Raw genomic sequence first — 17,987 nt, 5'->3', positions numbered from 1 at the left:
TTCTGTATTAATATCAATTTGATATTGACTATAAAGCAAAACTAATCAAATGGGTTGAGACATAAGCAAGAGAATAAGAAAAACAACTAATTCTTTACATTTATTAAAAATTTAGCAATAACTGCATGTTGCTTTTCAGAATGGTAATTTTTCAGTGCAGATTTATAATTAGAGTGATAATCAAGGATCCTGTTTCGAATAACAGGAACAAAGAAGGGAAAAAATACCTTGAGGGAGGAAAAAAAAAAAACGACAGGTACCAGAACTGGACATGGGTTTCCTGGTTAAAAAAGAAATTCTTTAATGTTTGGCTCAACACTCCCGTTTAATAGAATCTGCAGTCAAGCAACCAAACGAGCAGTATGAATATGAAAAGAAGCGCTACTAGAGGAATGAAGACAAAGACGCAACAATGTCTAGTCCTTTCTCAGCGCAATGGTCTCCTCCGTGATTCCCTCCTTTGTTATGACGCAGACCTGAAGGGCATCCCCGGTGTAAACATCTCTTTCTGCGGCCGAGATGAAAACATCTTTGACCAGCTCAACTGATTTCTCGCGGCTCAGAGGAATGCGTGTTACACCTTCCATGTTCTTGAAACCGATCTGGGAAGAAAAATGTGGCGAGTGAGTGTGGCTTTGAAATGTAGCTTGGTGAGTGACATGGGAGTCAGTCAAAGAGTGTAAAGCTCAGGTTAGAGGCTAGCTGTCAACTGGCTAATCATTAGCGAGTGGCAACTTTGGAATCTTTTCAGCCTTTTTTGACAGTGAAATCAGGGTGTGTACCTGGTTGTCTAGTAGTGGTTGCAACATGGCACTCGCTGATCCTCCAGCCATGTAGCTGTTCCTCTGGTAGGATCCTACTGGGTCAAAGCTGTAGACGGCCCCTTTGCCTAAGTTAAATGATTACATCATTGTTTAAAGAACACATTCAAGAATGTGCACACCTTCCATTTGAAGAGGCGCAAAGCAGCTGTATTCAAAAATGTGTCTAAAGTGTTAGTCCCCCACGTACCCTCGTCATCGAGACCTCCAATGATATTGTAAACGTAGTAGGGGAAGAACCTCCTGCCGTACAAGAGGGTGGACAACATGGCAGCGATAGCTCCACAAGACATGGTCTTATTGTTTGAATGATTGTACATCTGAGAAGAAAGAAGTGTCCATCAATTTTATACAGGATGTCAGATATGCAATTAAAACAGAAGACACCCAATTGCCCACCTCGAGTCTGGCTTCAATGACTTTTGTCAGCGTCAGACAGTCTCCATGGAAACCACTGCAGCCAATTACAGTTGTGTCTGTCCTAGAAGTGACAGAAGGACAATGACAAAATACACATGGTTGGTTGTAACAGATAATAAATAATTTGTTTTCTTTTTGTGATCCTCAACAACACGGCGGAAATGAAACTTACAATTTGTAGCATTTTGGAGAATCTCTGCTGTGGATTGAGTAGCCCTCACTCAGCCTGGTGTCTGAAGCTACGATTGCAAAGTCTTCTCCAGCCAGAGCAAGGACAGTCCTAGTGGAATCACACGAGTTACAGATCTTCATATAGACACTTTTTTTTTTGGGAGGAAAACATTTCATGACCAACGGAGGAAGTGCGTGCACTTTATGCTAACAATATCATAATAATATGGAAAGTGAAACAATCATTGTACAAAGGTACCATATCAAAACCACGTTCTGTCACTATGGTGTATTCAACAACAACAAAAAATGTACTTACATGCGTGTATTGCAATAATCATTGTTCTTCGGGACAAAATATTAGCCGGTCATTTACTTGATGTAACACGTTAGCTAGCAGGCTAACGAGCGAGCAGGTAAAGAGTAAACTTACCCGCCGTTGAACGTATACGGTGAGAACCGGTGCTCCACTGGCCCCGTGTAATGATAGTCCTTCATCTTACCCGTGTCTGTAAAATTTTGAACTGAGTACATATTAGTTATGGAGCCAGAAAACACAACGCTTTATCGGCAAACTAGTAAAGACGCTGTATCACTGCAATATGGCTACCTCTTCTTCACAGAACGCATTAACGTCGGTCAAAGGACGTGGGCGCCCTCTCTGGCTGACCTGTGACATGACATACACCAGTTTTTCCCAGTTATCTGTTGTGAATCAGCAAAACGTGTAGAAACATCAAACAAACGACTTTAATTTTAAAAAAAATGTAATTTAGTGGACTGCACAGGTGAACAGGACATTTAATTCTACTCTACATCTAACTGACCATTCTCAAAATGTGTTTTTCGCATCTTTTAAACATCTCAGTCTATGAAAAAAGGACGACATATTGAGTGAGGTATTTCTTCATATTTATTGAAAAAAAATCATTCAGTGACAATGACATCAACAAATCACAATTTACTACCACTGCAGTACATTTCTAGAAAAGTAGAAAAATATGTTTTCAAGTCAAATCCAAAAATATGATGTATTGTAGCTTTGATTGACAGGCCTGTTGCAGTCAAAGGCATCATTACCAGGTAGGCATCGTGAAAAAATTGTACCTAAGATACATTTTTGAATAAACAGGACAAAAAGTACAAACACTACATTTAAAAAGACCATTAGCACCATGACAGAACTCAAGACACATTGAACTAAAACTGCTCATGAAAATGAAAAGTTTTGAAATTCATGAAACTGGCCTTTAGTTTTTAACTAGTACATAGATAAAAGCACCATTTTTTCCATCCAGAACAGATTCCTTGGTTATCACATACATGTTTTGGTACAAAAAGGTGAACTGTTAAATAGTGTCACTAACATCAATAATGAAATGCAATTGATAAGTTGTGAAACATTGTTGAATACAAAAACATGTACTACTGTAATCCCACCATAAACAATAACAACAAAATGAAAAAAAAAAAAAGAATTTATAGGTACCCAATAATCATAATAGATTACGTTCAAGTAATTTTTTTTTTCTTTGTTCCATGACATTAAATGAAATCATTTTTGTGCCGACTTGGGCTTTCTCAGCGTTTTCGTTCCAACTTTCTTCTTGGGTGTGTTGAAATCTTTGTCACATACCTCACACAGCCAAAGACCTGAAACAAGAGAAAAACCAAACAATTAATCAAAGCTATAAAAGGGTAAATAAACAGCAAACTAAGAGACAGTGACCTGTGGGGATGGAGCCCATCCCAACGCAGAAGGTGTGGAAGCCTCGGTCGCACTTGTCGCAGAACATCATCTCGTCCTCATGGTGGGGCTGCTGGCACACAGTGCATGTCTTGCACTCCATGCACTGCCAGCGGTATGTCTGGATCATGCGTACCAGCTCTGCGCTCATGTTCAAGCAGGATGGATGTCCTGCGTTTAGTGACACAGCAACACATAGATGAGACACACACATGTACGAGACTACAGAAATACCATTTTGCCTGAAAATGAGACAGTTGGCCGGTTTTCTGAGGCTGAGCCGTGATTATTTGTGACCTGAGACCTGGCAACACGCAAGTGGCAAAATGGCCGCCCCTTGAGATGGATAAAAACAGGTGAATTTTGCAGCTTAAGTCATATTCCGCAAATGTAATATTAATCAGAATTTTCCCTTTTAAATAGGAGTTAAACATGTGTAACATGGCTGCTATAAATAATTTGTAACATTAAATGCATCTTAACATTCCTCAAACGGTTCAATAGGAACTTTAAAAGATGAATAGCATGAAAAAATAAAATGGGAAATTCAATCTGTAAAAAGTAAGAAGTGCATGTGTTTTTGTGTGCGTACATACCGCTGTTGTCACACTGGGAGCAGTGAATGAGCGCCTCAGGTTTGCCTCTCTTGTTGGCCTCTTTACCCTTCTGGCAAATGCCACATATAGCATTGGGAATGACCTTAGGCTGCAAGGCAGAACAATGCTATAAACACCAGTCAGCAAAGCATTTTTCCGTCATGTTTTACCAAAAAAACCTAATCAGTATTTGTAAGTACATCTTAAACACTCATTGTTTAAGGTGATACCTGAGCTATACCAATGGTGTCGAAATGAGCCCATGAGAGGCACCTAAGATCACTTTTAGGTAGTTCTCCTTTTTATTACAAACTTATCGTTTAACATGTCTAAAAACGGGAACATCACTAATCTACTGTACTATATACTGTTTGTGACCTCAACTTGAGAACTATGTAGCTTAACCTACTATATAATAATTCCTTTTGACGTGATTCATTTTGATTTTATGATTTAAAACACAAGAATGAGAAGAGACGTTAATCAATCCCACGTGGAGTGCAAGTAGAGGCAATTAGACCATTTAAAATCAGCTTTGAATCATAACCTTTTATTGATAAGCTGAAAATATCACATTATTCAAAACACTAAAGTCAAAAAACATTGCATATACTGCACTGTCATCTGGAGCCAGACCAGAACTAAGTGTTAACTGGCCGTGTGATATACAAAATCTGGAGACAAGGAAATATTTTTTTTTCCAACGAATAGTAACTATATTAATGTGCGTATATATATATATATGTAGTTCAGACGAAGGTGCACGTTACTTTGTAGTTACAAAAGTATTACTTTTTGAAGAATTTTTTAAATAAATATTTAGCATTACTCTAGGTCCTTTTGCACTCATTTAAAAAGAGTACACGGACACATTTGTTTTTTTTTTAGCTGCATGTCACATAAAATAAAGAAAAACGTGTGCAAAAAAACATGGCCTTGTGATCAAACTGTAATGTGTAATTATTTTGAAATAGACAAACAGTAGGGAAAAAAATGCAATTGTAGTAAGTGTCAACGATACGCAGACTTTTGCTATTCGCAGGCCAACCAGCTCCCTAACCTCTGCAAATGGCAGGGGCCCCTTTGTATGTGATATTAAAGACCAGGGGTGGGGAACCTTTCCTCTATTAGGGGCCATTTTGTTTTTATAACAGCCATGGAGAAAAGATGATTCATTAGTATTTATCATATGGAGTGGCTCAGCATCTCAAAGCACCATAAGTATTATGAGCATTTGTTTTTGGCTACTTTCTCTGGAAGTTGTATTTATTTTATTTTATTTTTTTAAGAAATGTTTGGCAAGCCAGATCAAATACTCTAGTGGTAGGTTCCCTGCCCCTGATTTGGAGAGACAAGTGGATATTTAGGTTTCCAGCACTCGAGCTTAGCGTGTCATGGCCTCTCTGATGCTCTTGCGTTGTACTACAACGCTCACTGATTATTACCCACAGACCAACAGTACTGCACAGTTATACACAGCACACATATCTTAAACACCAACACACACAGTCAACATTTAAGTGTGTTGCACACTTCAGGTATACAAGTTAATATACTCTCTACTTTTAATGTTGACTACTTTTTAAAAGCAACCACAAAATGAATCTGTTGTTATCTGTATCCACGTTCCTTTTCAAAAACAAAATGTAGCAGCCAAAAGATGATTTGTACTTGTCTTGCAAGTATCTTTTTGTTTTTAGACAAGTGAGGCGAGAAACTGAAAACATTGATACGAGGAAAAAATGATTCTGTCCACACTGCGGAAAAACTCCAAAAAGTGCTTTGCAAAATAAACGGAACTGTTCCTTTCTTATAGTTCTTATTGCTCGCAGTCTGGTTGAAGGAGACAAAAAAAAAAACATAAAAAAAAAAGAGAGAGCAATGTAGTAATCCTAGAAAGAAAAAGTGAAGACAGGAACCTCAGCGGTAGTGTGTGGGCAAATGTGTGTGCTGGTTCCAGCTGAGACAAACTGTAGAAACTGGAGAACAAAGTGAAGAAAGCTAAGGGAGGGGATGTCGGGACGGATGGAGTAAGGAGGTGGTCGTAGGAGTAGAAAAAGGAGGAGGAGGGCTAGAAAAGTGCTGCTGCTGTTGTTGGAGAAGAGTTCAGGTGGTTTTGTCCTCTACCTTGTGCCCCGGGGTGGCTTTGTGGGAGTGGCGGTGGCTGCCATCTTTGCCCAGCGTGGACGTCCTGTCTTTAGCCTTGGACCTTTGGCCTCCCGCCTCCTGACTTTCACCATCTGATGTGTTGCCTGAAGAACTGTCCTGCGGGGACACAACATGACCACAAAGTTATTTAAGATATATAAATAATTGATCATTTAGACTCATTGCCCAGCCCTAGATGCAGTGCCCACATCATCCTCATTCATCCACAATAGACTGGATTTAGTTCTGTGTCAAATGGGGATTGTCGTGTCCAGTCTTACCGAAGAATTGAGGTTCTTTTTGTCATCCTCTGCATCATCCGAGTCAGGTTCTGAGTCCAGTGCAGGCAGATCTGGATCCAGCGGAGGCTCAAATAGAGCTGTGTTCAAAGGCAGGTATCGCAGCTCATTGGGAGAGTACCTGTTAGGCACACAATAGAGTTTGGTTAGCCGAAATGTTTCGACCAAGTCTCAAAAGATGATGCTGTGGAGTGTGAGTTTGGTTGAACTCCAAATAGTCTGAGCACTCAACCTGAGGAGTTCCACATTTAGTTTAACTCATGTTCCTCTCGGAATAATCTACCTTTTGTAGTAGTCTTGGAACTGCCCTGGTATTAGAGCAACTGGGTAGGGCCCCGTCCTGGTCACGTCTGGAGCGAGCACCTTGAATCTGCCCTGCGGCACTTGGATAACCTGGGACCAACAAAGTACAGTCAAGACTCATCAGGAAAACATCCAAAACCCATAAGGACCTTGAATTATTCTTTTTTTTTTTTGCTTTGGCAGACTTACATGCGTCTGGAGGTCAAAATAAGCCCTTCTTTCTTCCATCCGCTCCCTGTTGAAATTACTGTTGAACTCCGCTGCCTTTTTGGCCGCCTTCTTAATGTACTCTGGAACCTTGCTGGCTTCAACCTTCTGCGGGTTCTGCTGCTGCATTTGCTGTAACGCAACAGTCGTTGCACACAGGAAACAAATGCCTTTTGTGGAGTGCATGATAGTAAAACAAGAAGTGGCGACAGACAATTTGGGTATATGTACTTACGGAGTACTCTTTAGCTATCCTCTGTCGCTCTCGCTCCTGAAGTATGACGGAGTACTCGGAATGTTTGACGGGATACTCTTTTATCATCAGGTCGATCACCTCGTCGCTCCGCAGGGCTGTTAGACCTGGAAACAAACAGACGGCATTCACTTTGACCACCAACGCTGACGTCGGACTGACTGTGCTAGAGGCGGATGCTTCCTACCCAGAGTGCACTGCGTCTCAGTGATCACGTTCTGTTCACGAAGGTAGAGCTTCTCTTTGTGCGACAGATCCCTCCTTTCCATGTCTAAAGCAAAATACAAACAAAAGGTTGACAAAGTTACACTTGTTTCCTGCTAAAAGCTAATTATTTAACATGTTTCTTCTTCTTTCTTTACTTTTCATTTCTATTAGTTTTCCAACAAATTTTCCATACCAGGGTATTTCCTCTTGAAGGACGTGACTCCCAGATACTCGCTGACCTGCTCTTGCAGCATGTAATACTCTCCCGTATCATCTGCCGGCCACTTGTACTCTGTTAGGTTCTCCGCTGGGAAATATGTTGGCCTGGAATGGGTGAGCAGTAAAACCAAAAATTTTAAAAGCTATCCAAGTATTTAGACACGAGAGATTAGTAAGAATTAGAAGCAAACCAACCCAAGGTCCTGACTGGAGGTGTCACAGCTTCGTGAGCTGTCCCCTGAACCCATTCGCCGTCTTTTAGGGGGCTGGCTGCCATCATTGGACTCTTCTTCTGTTATGTCCTCCTAAATAAGACCAATTCAAGGCAAAATGAGCAAAGTGCGGTCTTTAGCAGTGATTCCTAACCATTGTAAAATTTACAATTGCCATGTCTATTGTCTGACAGTTCAATCTTAATTTTTAACATCTTAATCAAAAACATGTTTGAAATCTCCTAAAATGCAATAGTAATCACACAATGGTTTGATGAAGCCATTTTTTTTTTACATCACAAAAAAAAAAAAAAAAAAAAAGAGTTATTTGAAAAACAAAGTGTAGAGTTGAAAGTGTAGAGTTGAAATGAGTTGAGGGGCGGACCGTATTGGACTGTTTAACACCATATAAGAAAAACAATAGCCGTTTAAAAAGAAACATTTAGCAAATTCTATATTTTCCAACGACTTATACATTTGTATAACATTATATAATGTAGAACGGTAATGGTGAGGTTTAAATTTAATCATGGGGAGATCATTATTTCACTTCTCAAGTGGAACAGACAACTAAATAATTCAATGGGCATACCAAGTCTTGCACGACTAACTTTAGTAACTTATAATAACATCTACTATATTGCAGATACATAGCAATGCATCAATGGCAGAAACATTAGCGTTTGTTTCAAAAGAGATGAGTGTTTGTTGTGGAACAGTGAGTAAACAGTCTAATAATCACCGAGAGTTTGACAAAAAGAAGTCAGAATCGAATAACAAAATAGATAGTTATCCATTAAATTAAAATGATATACATTATGTCACGCTGAAATGAAAACAAAGCCATACTTCTAGCAGATGATGCTCGTCTACAGTGGCAGTTATTGCCGTGCTAATTCGCAGTCATGTTATCATGGACAGACGCAGATCTCCCGAAACAATTCGCCTTTTCTGAGCAGAACCGCCGCTACCTTTAGTGACTGTGATCCGGGCGTAGCGGGGTTACTGTCGCACGGTGGTCTCGGAGTGAGCACAGCAGCCATGTTTTAATAATTAGCGATTCTGCTGGGCTAGCTGGAAGCTAGCTAAATTAGCCGCGATTTGCCTTCGTTTTGTGTGCTTTTCGCGCATTTCCTTTCTGTGAGGCGCACCACACTGCCACCTTGTGAGCTGGAGTTGGCCAGCATTTACAGTTTGCGATTCAGTAAAATTGTTTCATACAATAATTATTCATTTTCATTACCCTGATCAATACTAAATTTCAATCAGAAATGAGTTTTTGGCCTTCCGTTGTATTTTTGAGGCGAATTTAAAATATTGTTTTTGAGTGCATCAGTTTTTTAGACTATCTTATGTTTTGAAGTTTAACTTTTAAAACCTTGCGTAATACGGATTTTATCATGCTTATAATTTATAGCAATGACGTTTCCGAAAAAAATCCATCTCATTTCACCATCCGCATTAAATTAATTTACCAATTAAAATTCATATAAATGAATTCAAATGTATAATAATAATAATAATATAAAATGGATCAAACTTGCAGAGCGACGCTATCAAGGTTGTCGCAACTCCTGAGTCAATAAGCTTTTATTTTGAAACAACAAAACACCGACGGGAAGTCAGAGGAAAACTCCGATGCAATCCGGGGAGATCATCAACAAGACTATTTTCCTTCACTTAGCTCAGCTTTCAATCTGTCAACCAGCTGCGATCCTCACTTGAGACACAGTTCCTATTGCAAAAACGCCAAACTGGCGATGTCGGAGTCTTACGGTAAGATATTCGTTTTGTTGTTTTGTCGAATAGCTGCAGTCGACACCGTCATGAAGTCTCAGAGATGGGAAAGGGGGCAGGTGTGTCGACTCGAGCGGGCATTTTTTTCCTCATCGTAAATAATTAGCTGGCATGCTAACCTAGCCGCTGGCAAAGGGATGCTGGCCTCAAAGATACCATGACAACGGAAGTCACAGTTTCAAGACGTCATTACAGTGCAATACACATTGTCTGGTGACTTCATGTACGAATCTGATTTGTTTGAATATGCCATCCAAGCACTGACTTTTGTCTTTATTTACAAATTACTCTGCGCTTTTTAATCTCTGTTGTCTTCCTGTACAGTTAATAAATTATTATTGTGTTTTAACATGTGAATAACATGTGAATAACATGTGAATAGCAAGGATTACTGGGTGTGTCTGACACGCCATTCTACCCAGATTCCATTCTGGATTCCTAATTATTTTGCATAGTGTGCCCGTGTTAAAAACATCCGTCTCAGTTCTGAGGTCCCGTGTGGTGTTTTGAATGTCCCATTTGCTTGAGTGGCTTAATCCAACATTCCAAAAATATACATATTTAGTTAACAGCAAAGTGAAGTGTCCATATAAAATTTAACGATTCAATTTTGTGGCACTCCCAAAAATGATAAGTTACTTTAGATTTTGTGTGAAACCTATTTGAGTTTTTTTTTTTATAGACATGCAGCATTTTCCCCTTTTCTTTATGCTATGAAGGCTGTACCATAACAATAAATCAGATGGATTGTAAGAACATCCGCATTTAATAGTTTTATTTCCTCTTCAGATTTCCTGTTTAAATTCCTGGTCATTGGGAATGCTGGAACCGGCAAATCATGTTTGCTGCATCAGTTTATAGAGAAGAGATGTAAGTCGGATATGTTTTGCTGTTACAGTATTGTGATGTTATGTATATTGTGATGTTGTTTTGTGCTGGGAAAGGAAATACAGAAATGAATAAGCAAAATGTGGAGGTCATCGTTACATCATATGAATCTTTCAAATCCACTCCTTTTTTAGCTCTAACCCAAAAATGACACATATTTATCATGTTCACAACTAGTGTGATTAACAGTCAACTTGTATTTTGTTAATGTTTTTATTTAATCCCAGTTAAGGATGAATCAAATCACACCATCGGAGTGGAGTTTGGCTCGAAAATCATCAATGTGGTTAGCAAAATTGTCAAACTGCAGATATGGGACACAGCTGGACAAGAACGGTTCAGGTAAGGTCATTTTCCATAACGTCGCTACAAACACAATGTAGTGCTGTCATCTAGAATGAGGGGAGACAGACAGCAAATTCATTCTTAGTCCTCTTTGGGTTAGAAGACAATAAAAAATGGAGACCCATAATGCAAGCTATATTAGACTCAGAATTCTAAAATAATACATTGGATGCATTTCCTTTTCTTTTGCTTCCATTTGAGTCGCACTGTATTTTAAATGCTTATTGGTGTGTTGAAGGTCAGTGACCAGAAGTTACTACAGAGGTGCAGCAGGAGCTCTGCTGGTTTATGATATCACTAGGTAATGAAGCACTTCCCTATCAATCACAAATCCTTTCGAGACTGCATTTATGGCTACTTATGAGTTCACGCTCCACTTCCCACTGCAGTCGTGAGACCTACAACGCTCTCACCACGTGGCTGAGTGATGCTCGAATGCTGGCCAGTCAGAACATCGTCATCATCCTGTGTGGGAACAAGAAGGATTTGGATGCTGACAGAGAGGTGACCTTCTTGGAGGCGTCTCGCTTTGCTCAGGAGAACGGTAAATTCATGTGACGGAAGTAACTTTCGCTTCTATGTGTGCTCGTATTATATTCAGTAGGAGGGTGCTCCATTTTTTATGAAAGCGTTTTGTGTGTTACAGAACTGATGTTCCTGGAGACCAGCGCTCTGACAGGGGAGAACGTGGAAGAAGCTTTTGTGCAATGCGCTCGCAAAATCCTTAACAAGATAGAATCAGGTAGGGGCTTTTATTCACATTTTTAATACTCACATTACTGCGACGACCCTGTCATGAGCCCATGGGTTACTTTAACAGTGAGCCAGAAATGACCCTCCTGTAATCGGACTCATGCAGCAATCTTTTTCATGACCTTGTAATACTGTAGGATCAAGAAAAGTAGGACAGAGACTGAAATGTACTGGAGTACAAAAGTAGAAATTGTATTGTGTTCAGTGAAGGGGAAGTGGAACTGACCCCTGCCTTGAAATGAACTGAAATTGGTAAATGTCACCTGTGCTCACAAAGGGAGGGTGTAATTGCGTATAGATTCCACAAGAGGGCGACACAAACGCAATATTAATCAGAATGTCGTGTTTAGACTAGTGAGGTCACAGACAACATATTGTAAAAAAAAAACAACTTTGGGGTTGACTTCCCCTTGAAATTTCACCGTTTTTTTTATTAGAGATTTTTTAAGATACAAGTGTTTTTTAGGCAAAATCTCAACAGTTGACTTACACTCTTACATCTTTTTATTTAATTTCCTCATTTTTGATCTTTCTCTTTTTAAATCAGGGGAGTTGGATCCAGAGAGGATGGGATCGGGCATCCAGTACGGAGATGCTGCATTGCGCCAGCTCCGTTCCCCCCGTCGCGCTCAGCCTCAAGGCACCCAGGAGTGTGGCTGCTAGTAGGCGAATCACGGGTAACTCTACTTGCCCTGACTTAGTTTACACAGGACTAGATGGATGCTCAAGTTAAGATGATTTTATAATGTTTGTGTTTCAGAGTGGATATTGAAGACATCAACAGCCGGGCGGGACCTACAACGTTCCTGGTGACTGCCCCCAGACCTTTACGCAGAACTTTTGTCGCCATGGCTGAACCAGCCAGGAACAGAGAAGCCTTTCCAGCCGGCCGTTCCCATTAACAAAGCTCCTTGGTCACCGCACCGAGTCCACTTTGAAGCGACCCTCTCTGCGCTTTGCCCTCGAGGTAGAACAACTGGCATCTATGTACGTATTGTATTGGTTACATTACATTACAACTGCACTTCCCTTCCTACACTGCACAATGAAACTGTATATAGAGCTTGGCGCATGTTATATCAAAATATCAGATGATTTAATTATGAAAACATTATCGAATCAGATATCCCGCGTGTGCTTCTTTTCCCCATGTTTTATTGTCATCATTATGCGCTACGGTGTATACAAGTAGTCTTGATGGACAGCCGATTGTATATTTTGTAAATGGGTGGCGCCGGTTCTCGATGCACTAACTAATGTAATAAATGTACTTTTTAATCCTTCTATCCTACAGCTTATTTAACTGATGTGTAAATTGAAATACATTTCCCAGTTATTCTTCTTGAGCATAAGCAACATAGTATCTGACACTGTAGCATGTTTCATCCAAAAGATTTCAACAAAGAATGTCCCTCATTTATTTGTGTTGCTTGTTTATATGACTGCTGTAGTTAAAAAAAAAAAAAATCAACAATCAAATATATTTTTCCTCAACTGTTTGCAAAATGTTGCAACACTGCCTCCAAAGCTTTTTTTTGTTGTAACTCTCTTTGTATTATTTTTTTTAATTTGGAGAATGAGCCATGGCCTCATATATATTTTGATACGCATTCTAGACTCAAAAAGCAACGTTTATGTTTATTTTACAGTGTCCCTGTTATGGAAACTAAAGTACACCAAAAAGTGAGGTAATTACAAATTGAGTGTATTATATAAGGGTTGATCAATTGGGTTGTCTTGCATTATGATTCAATTCCCATTATTCTATATCATTCATTTTGCTTTTATCTCTCTCTGAATATCATGTTTTTTTTATTTATTGTGTATGATAAAAGCATATGTTTTTAAAATAAAAACAAAAAAAATACAAATCCACAATTCACTTGAAAATAGTTTTTCTCTTCAAAAATATATAACTTGGTGGGTACATTAAAAGGTACAAGACATTTGGAAACTGCGTTTATTAAAGGCCTGAAATTTGAAACATGACATTGTAAGAAATTGAACAGTTAACTCCTGATTTTAGTATTGCTTTTATATTGAGGATATTGTATTCATGTTCTGAAGATGAAGGGACAACAGAAGGAAAACATCAAACTTGTACACTGATCCAAACCTTTCAATTTAGACAGAATATCAGCTGCTCTTATAGAGCACTCAAATATTAATGACCATTCCTCAAATCAAAATCTGTTTGATGGAGAAAAGAACTTACATCAACATGTAAACCAAAAAAGAGTGACAAAATTCCAGAGATTGTCAGACTTTGCACTATTTCCAGCATTTTAATATTGCACAAAATGTCACTTATTTGCTCAAAAATATATTTACAGAATTATGCTGGAATTTCAGTTACAATAAACAAACAATCAAACCTGACTCTGAAATACTGAACTAAAAAAAAAAAAGGTTAATTTTAGCCTAAACGTTTTTAACATCAGTATAAATAAGATTTTATTATATGGCACAGAGCTCGTTAACCTTCCAAGTAAGTGTCTTTCCATTCATTTATTTGGCTTGCTGTCAGTTCTTTAATGACAATTACAATCAATTCAATATTAGTGGTTAAAACACCTCAATAAGCTTAATTTATAAACCTCCTAAAGATAACCACCGCAACAGTATGTCTCACAAAAGGTCATTAGATGGCCTTGAAAAAAATGTGTCAAGGGCGGATAGTCTCCACGCTCTGCTCATTACAGTTTTACATCAGTTTATGTACAACAGCAATGTGTCCACCTATCAGGTAGACAATTTCTTCATACTGTCTCATCACATGTTCGATAAGGAATGCACATTCGTTTTGGTGATCTCAACCTAATGACAAAAACCTAAGAAAGTAGCAAAAAGTGCCCTTGTGATTTTATTAGTCAAAACAAATAAACCTTGTAGTAGATTTATATTCTAAAGCATTTGTTCTCATGAGGCTCGCAGGTGAACTGGAGCCTATCCCAGATACACCTTGGACCAGTTGCCAGTCAATCACAAGGCACACAAACAATTATTTACAATCATATTCACACCTATAAACTATTTAGTCTGTTCTTAACCAAACAACTACGTAACTTTGGGGGAGAACATGCAAGCCCCACATAGGAAGCAAAGAGATTTTGACCCTGTATTTCTAAATTCTGAAGCACACTTTAAGTAGTTCTCCTGAAGAAATACACTCTTATAAAAGCATCTGTTTACTTTTAAAGGGCTTGAATCCAAATATGGCTTTGAAAGCTATGACTCTACATCAACAATGTCGCTATTAGGATAACCATTAAATTACCTTCAATTAGGAATGAGTAAGTATTGATATCAGGTATTAATTGAAGGTATCGCCAGGAACTCGTCATGTAAGTCAGAAAGATAGAAAAGTAATTGTTCACAATGATCTATCATTGTGTTAATTAGAATATCATAGGTACTGGTGGTATCGGTACTTGGTATCAGTAATGCTGAGTGCTCAAGAGTGAGTACTCATACTGGTATCAGTCTGAAGAAATATCTGTATGTGTCTGAATATTTCTACTTTCAGTGATTGCCTATTAGCCCATGAACTTGTTTGGCAATAATAGTATAATCATATTTATTTGAATTGTGCATGTTTCATCGAGAGCGAGCAGAGAAGCAGCGCATGTACTCAGTGAGCCAAGGGTTAAATTCAGTTTGAACCTTCTTTCGGACTTTTTCCAAATCAGCCGACTTGGCTCGAGGTGGTTCACTTTGCTGGAACTGGACGTGTCGTTCTATTTCCCGTCTCGACTTGGCCCTCAGAGCAGATACATGGATCTAAAAGCAACAGAAAGGGTAAGGCTCTGCATCCCTCGTAATATGAAAAGCTTTTTGAGCATTTACTTTATTGTTCGTGTTACTTGTGTACTAGTACATACACCTTAATTTGGATATCAAGGATGTCAAAAAAAAGCAAGACTAAATTACCTGATTGGTCGAAGCAGCAGGTCGGACGTTGTGCGTCTTTTTCCCGGCAGTGTCGGCATCCTTCTCACCAGAAGCATACAGAGCAAAAGGATGTCTGCGATTCTCATCCGGAGGCCGCGCCACTGCCGTTTTTTTGACCCGCTGGACGCATGTAAACTTAGGAATCCTCTGTGGCTTTGTTTGCTGTTTCCGTGGAGCTGGAGGATCTTTTTCTGGACGAGACACGCAACATATGTCATTTCCAAAGAGATGATACATACCTTCAAAGAAATAGAAACTTAAATACATTCCAACTTTGGTCAGGGTATGAATCATTTTAACTTTATATGAGACTTGCAAAGTCATACCTACTTTTTATTATCTGTAATCTGGGTGTCCAAATATTATGGCTGACTGCCCATTACGGATGCATTATTTATTTCGACATTTTCTTTCATATCATTACATTTTTTTTAGATGTTATTTTCTTTCATTTAGCTTCTTTGACATGACCTGACAAATACCTGTTTGTGCTCCTCTGTCAGTAAAACTTTTGTGTTTACTGCAACTCTGTTCTTCTGTCTCTTCTGGTGCCTCTCTGATCCCTTGAGGAGGATCATCTAACAGGAAAGAGAAACCGCTTAGAGACAGCAACCATATACTTGAGAGTTTTTTTTATTCCAATATTACCATGTTCCTCATTTTCCAGGACGGGAAGTCTCGGTACATCAGTCCTGGCCCCCTGATACTCCTGCAGTTGCACCCCTACAGGCTCATCACCTGTCTCAGAAGACTGGGCCTGGCTCCTGTCGGTCCGAGGTAAATTTTCTCCAGCAGAATCCGAGTCGCTGTCAGATCCAATCCAGATCCAAGGGTTGTGTGATTGTTCCAGAAGTCTGCGACCCAGCCTATAACTGAGCATCTCCTCATAACAATTCGAGCAAGTCTCCCATTTGGGGGTTTTAAATTTCTTCATGTACTCCGAACAATTCCTTTTGGTGACCATCTTCTTTTCCGATAGAGTTGTCGAGCAACGAATCACATGAGTCTGAAAAACATCAATGTTGCCAATGTGCAAATTGCGCTTATAAAATGGAAAGTACAACTCTTACAATTATTATTACTATCGTTGAGCCGAGCTTCGCAGTCATGTATTTAAACCCAAACAGGTGGGAGGCTTTCAACCAATGGCGAAGCAGCCTGATCTTTAGACCCCGCCTACTTCCGCCTTAGTCCGGATATTTACGTTGCTTGCTACGTTAATCTAAAGCCCCCCACACAATATCTTAGCGTGAAGAAAGCCAACAAAATCCAATTTTACATGATATAAAATGATTGACTATCATAATTATTATAAATTAAGAAAAATACCAAATCGGATTTGCGCCAACGCGTCGCAAAATAATGACGTCACCCCACCTCCTATTATTATTGGTTGTTGAGATTTAAATGGCTGTCAAAGAATTACAGTACCGTATGCCCATAACACAGAACTGTACTCTAATAACCGAAGTCTGTCACAATTATTCCACCTGTATAGGACGCTGATGCTGTTATTAATGCAAGCCAGTAAGAACTGTGTCATTTTAAAACCGTGTCTGCGCAAATCAATTAAAATTTGATGTCCGTGCTATTTATAGTCACTTCGCTGAAGATAATCACGGACGTAGACGTGATGCTCGCTGTCAGTCTCGTTAAGACTGTATATTGTTCCTGGCAGCAACAGAGAACATTACAGTCGAAAATCCGACTGGCTAAGACTCTAAATCGGTGCACAGTAAGTTATACTTACACTCGGCTTGGGTTTCACGGAAGCCGGTGACAGATGGCGTTCATGTCGGAGCCGCCTGTTTGTAGCTGCCTGTTTGTAATACTCCTCTTTAGCACCGCCCAGTCGGAGACGTCTCTTTAAAAAGCCAAACACATCGCTAGCAACAGGTGGCCGAGGTGTCACTGTCAAAGATGCAGTGATAATGATTTGCAGTGGTCTAAATAAAGTTGGATACGTACTGGGGTTTACAATGGTTACATGCGACACTTTGCTTTGATACACGTGGAGCAATTCATGCAAATGCTAAAAGAGAGCTACTGCAACCTACTGACAGGCTTCAATACAGTTTTTTTTGTCAAATAAATTATCATTTATACAGCTGGCACAAAGTGTATACATGCAGTCTCAGACTCTGCGACAAATAAAGCTTAAGTTTAAATTAAAAGGTGAAACCTACTGATGGCCTTCATATGAATATAATATGTTCATATAAATGTTTCTTAACCTTGAGCCAAAGTACATATTTTACATGAGCAAAATAGCACACCGCCCAAAATAAAATGTCACAAAAAGTCAGTTGGCTTTATAATGTGTTTAATTTGTACCATTTTTTGTGACACTACATAAATTGAAGGGCTACTTCTGCTCGCCTTGAACACCCGAGGGCAGAATGATAGATGGATACACATACATGAGACTCTCACCTCTTCTCCCAGCTCATTAGTACATCGGCACTAGACGATAAAAAAAATATATGACCATCAGTACTGTAATGTTGTCTGTCGACATGTGTTGTTACACTGTGTTCTGTTGCTATTTAACATTAAGCTGGCAGACAGAAAAGTGTGGTTCATTTAAATCCAAAAGGTGTCAATTTCTTTGTTTTACTTGTTACTTTGTTTACAGCTTTTTAAGAATTGT

At 39.2% G+C, this 17,987-nt stretch overlaps 4 protein-coding genes across 5 annotated transcripts; 1 reads left to right on the top strand and 3 right to left on the bottom strand.

Moving 5' to 3' along the window:
• Nucleotides 1–272: 272 nt before the first annotated feature.
• On the bottom strand, nucleotides 273–2,052 carry psmb1 (proteasome 20S subunit beta 1). Its single transcript, XM_037247165.1, has 6 exons — nucleotides 1,846–2,052; nucleotides 1,414–1,521; nucleotides 1,221–1,302; nucleotides 1,012–1,141; nucleotides 783–889; nucleotides 273–602 (listed from the first exon to the last, which is right to left on the bottom strand). Exons 1-6 carry the CDS (start codon nucleotides 1,944–1,946, stop codon nucleotides 417–419), a joined length of 714 nt encoding a protein of 237 aa, XP_037103060.1. The 5' UTR covers nucleotides 1,947–2,052; the 3' UTR covers nucleotides 273–416.
• A 255-nt stretch (nucleotides 2,053–2,307) lies between these two features.
• Nucleotides 2,308–9,474, bottom strand: phf10 (PHD finger protein 10). Of its 2 annotated transcripts, none has more exons than XM_037248490.1 (12): nucleotides 9,379–9,474; nucleotides 7,587–7,696; nucleotides 7,366–7,496; nucleotides 7,153–7,236; nucleotides 6,948–7,072; nucleotides 6,695–6,844; nucleotides 6,486–6,595; nucleotides 6,185–6,323; nucleotides 5,883–6,020; nucleotides 3,756–3,864; nucleotides 3,142–3,330; nucleotides 2,308–3,065 (listed from the first exon to the last, which is right to left on the bottom strand). In XM_037248490.1, exons 2-12 carry the CDS (start codon nucleotides 7,637–7,639, stop codon nucleotides 2,968–2,970), a joined length of 1,326 nt encoding a protein of 441 aa, XP_037104385.1. In that variant the 5' UTR covers nucleotides 7,640–7,696; nucleotides 9,379–9,474; the 3' UTR covers nucleotides 2,308–2,967. The 2 variants fall into 2 exon arrangements, with proteins under 2 accessions (XP_037104385.1, XP_037104384.1); XM_037248489.1 differs by lacking the exon at nucleotides 9,379–9,474 and adding an exon at nucleotides 8,575–8,734.
• rab4a (RAB4a, member RAS oncogene family) lies at nucleotides 9,212–13,089 on the top strand. Its single transcript, XM_037248492.1, has 8 exons — nucleotides 9,212–9,379; nucleotides 10,190–10,270; nucleotides 10,516–10,630; nucleotides 10,872–10,934; nucleotides 11,023–11,177; nucleotides 11,280–11,375; nucleotides 11,934–12,063; nucleotides 12,147–13,089. The coding sequence occupies exons 1-7, from the start codon at nucleotides 9,364–9,366 to the stop codon at nucleotides 12,047–12,049; spliced, it is 642 nt and encodes a 213-aa protein (XP_037104387.1). The 5' UTR covers nucleotides 9,212–9,363; the 3' UTR covers nucleotides 12,050–12,063; nucleotides 12,147–13,089.
• A 243-nt stretch (nucleotides 13,090–13,332) lies between these two features.
• On the bottom strand, nucleotides 13,333–17,169 carry ccsapb (centriole, cilia and spindle-associated protein b). Its single transcript, XM_037248491.1, has 6 exons — nucleotides 17,088–17,169; nucleotides 15,986–16,343; nucleotides 15,820–15,915; nucleotides 15,317–15,528; nucleotides 14,945–15,166; nucleotides 13,333–14,902 (listed from the first exon to the last, which is right to left on the bottom strand). The coding sequence occupies exons 2-5, from the start codon at nucleotides 16,299–16,301 to the stop codon at nucleotides 14,984–14,986; spliced, it is 807 nt and encodes a 268-aa protein (XP_037104386.1). The 5' UTR covers nucleotides 16,302–16,343; nucleotides 17,088–17,169; the 3' UTR covers nucleotides 13,333–14,902; nucleotides 14,945–14,983.
• Nucleotides 17,170–17,987: the final 818 nt, after the last annotated feature.

The sequence above is a fragment of the Syngnathus acus genome, chromosome 3, assembly GCF_901709675.1.
Source record: "Syngnathus acus chromosome 3, fSynAcu1.2, whole genome shotgun sequence".
Lineage (NCBI taxonomy): Eukaryota > Metazoa > Chordata > Actinopteri > Syngnathiformes > Syngnathidae > Syngnathus > Syngnathus acus.
Note: the sequence above shows the minus strand (reverse complement) of the source record. Positions and strands in the feature narration are given on the sequence as shown.

Bases quoted from the DNA above. Each gene is read 5' to 3' on its own strand.
- ccsapb (XM_037248491.1), bottom strand. From the start codon at position 16,301: ATGGTCACCAAAAGGAATTGTTCGGAGTACATGAAGAAATTTAAAACC. The intron at 15,916-15,985 runs GTAATATTGGAA...CTTTCCTGTTAG, and splicing joins CCTGGAAAATGAGGAACATG to ATGATCCTCCTCAAGGGATC. The intron at 15,529-15,819 runs GTATTTGTCAGG...TGTCTCGTCCAG, and splicing joins TGACAGAGGAGCACAAACAG to AAAAAGATCCTCCAGCTCCA.
- phf10 (XM_037248489.1), bottom strand. From the start codon at position 8,646: ATGGCTGCTGTGCTCACTCCGAGACCACCGTGCGACAGTAACCCCGCT. The intron at 7,237-7,365 runs GTATGGAAAATT...ATTTTGCTTTAG, and splicing joins CTTCAAGAGGAAATACCCTG to ACATGGAAAGGAGGGATCTG. The intron at 6,596-6,694 runs GTAAGTCTGCCA...TGTTGGTCCCAG, and splicing joins ATTTTGACCTCCAGACGCAT to GTTATCCAAGTGCCGCAGGG.
- rab4a (XM_037248492.1), top strand. The intron at 10,271-10,515 runs GTAAGTCGGATA...ATTTAATCCCAG, and splicing joins TCAGTTTATAGAGAAGAGAT to TTAAGGATGAATCAAATCAC. The intron at 10,935-11,022 runs GTAATGAAGCAC...TTCCCACTGCAG, and splicing joins CTGGTTTATGATATCACTAG to TCGTGAGACCTACAACGCTC.
- psmb1 (XM_037247165.1), bottom strand. From the start codon at position 1,946: ATGTACTCAGTTCAAAATTTTACAGACACGGGTAAGATGAAGGACTAT. The intron at 1,142-1,220 runs GTGGGCAATTGG...CTTTCTTCTCAG, and splicing joins TCATTGAAGCCAGACTCGAG to ATGTACAATCATTCAAACAA. The intron at 603-782 runs GTACACACCCTG...TTTTCTTCCCAG, and splicing joins AACCACTACTAGACAACCAG to ATCGGTTTCAAGAACATGGA.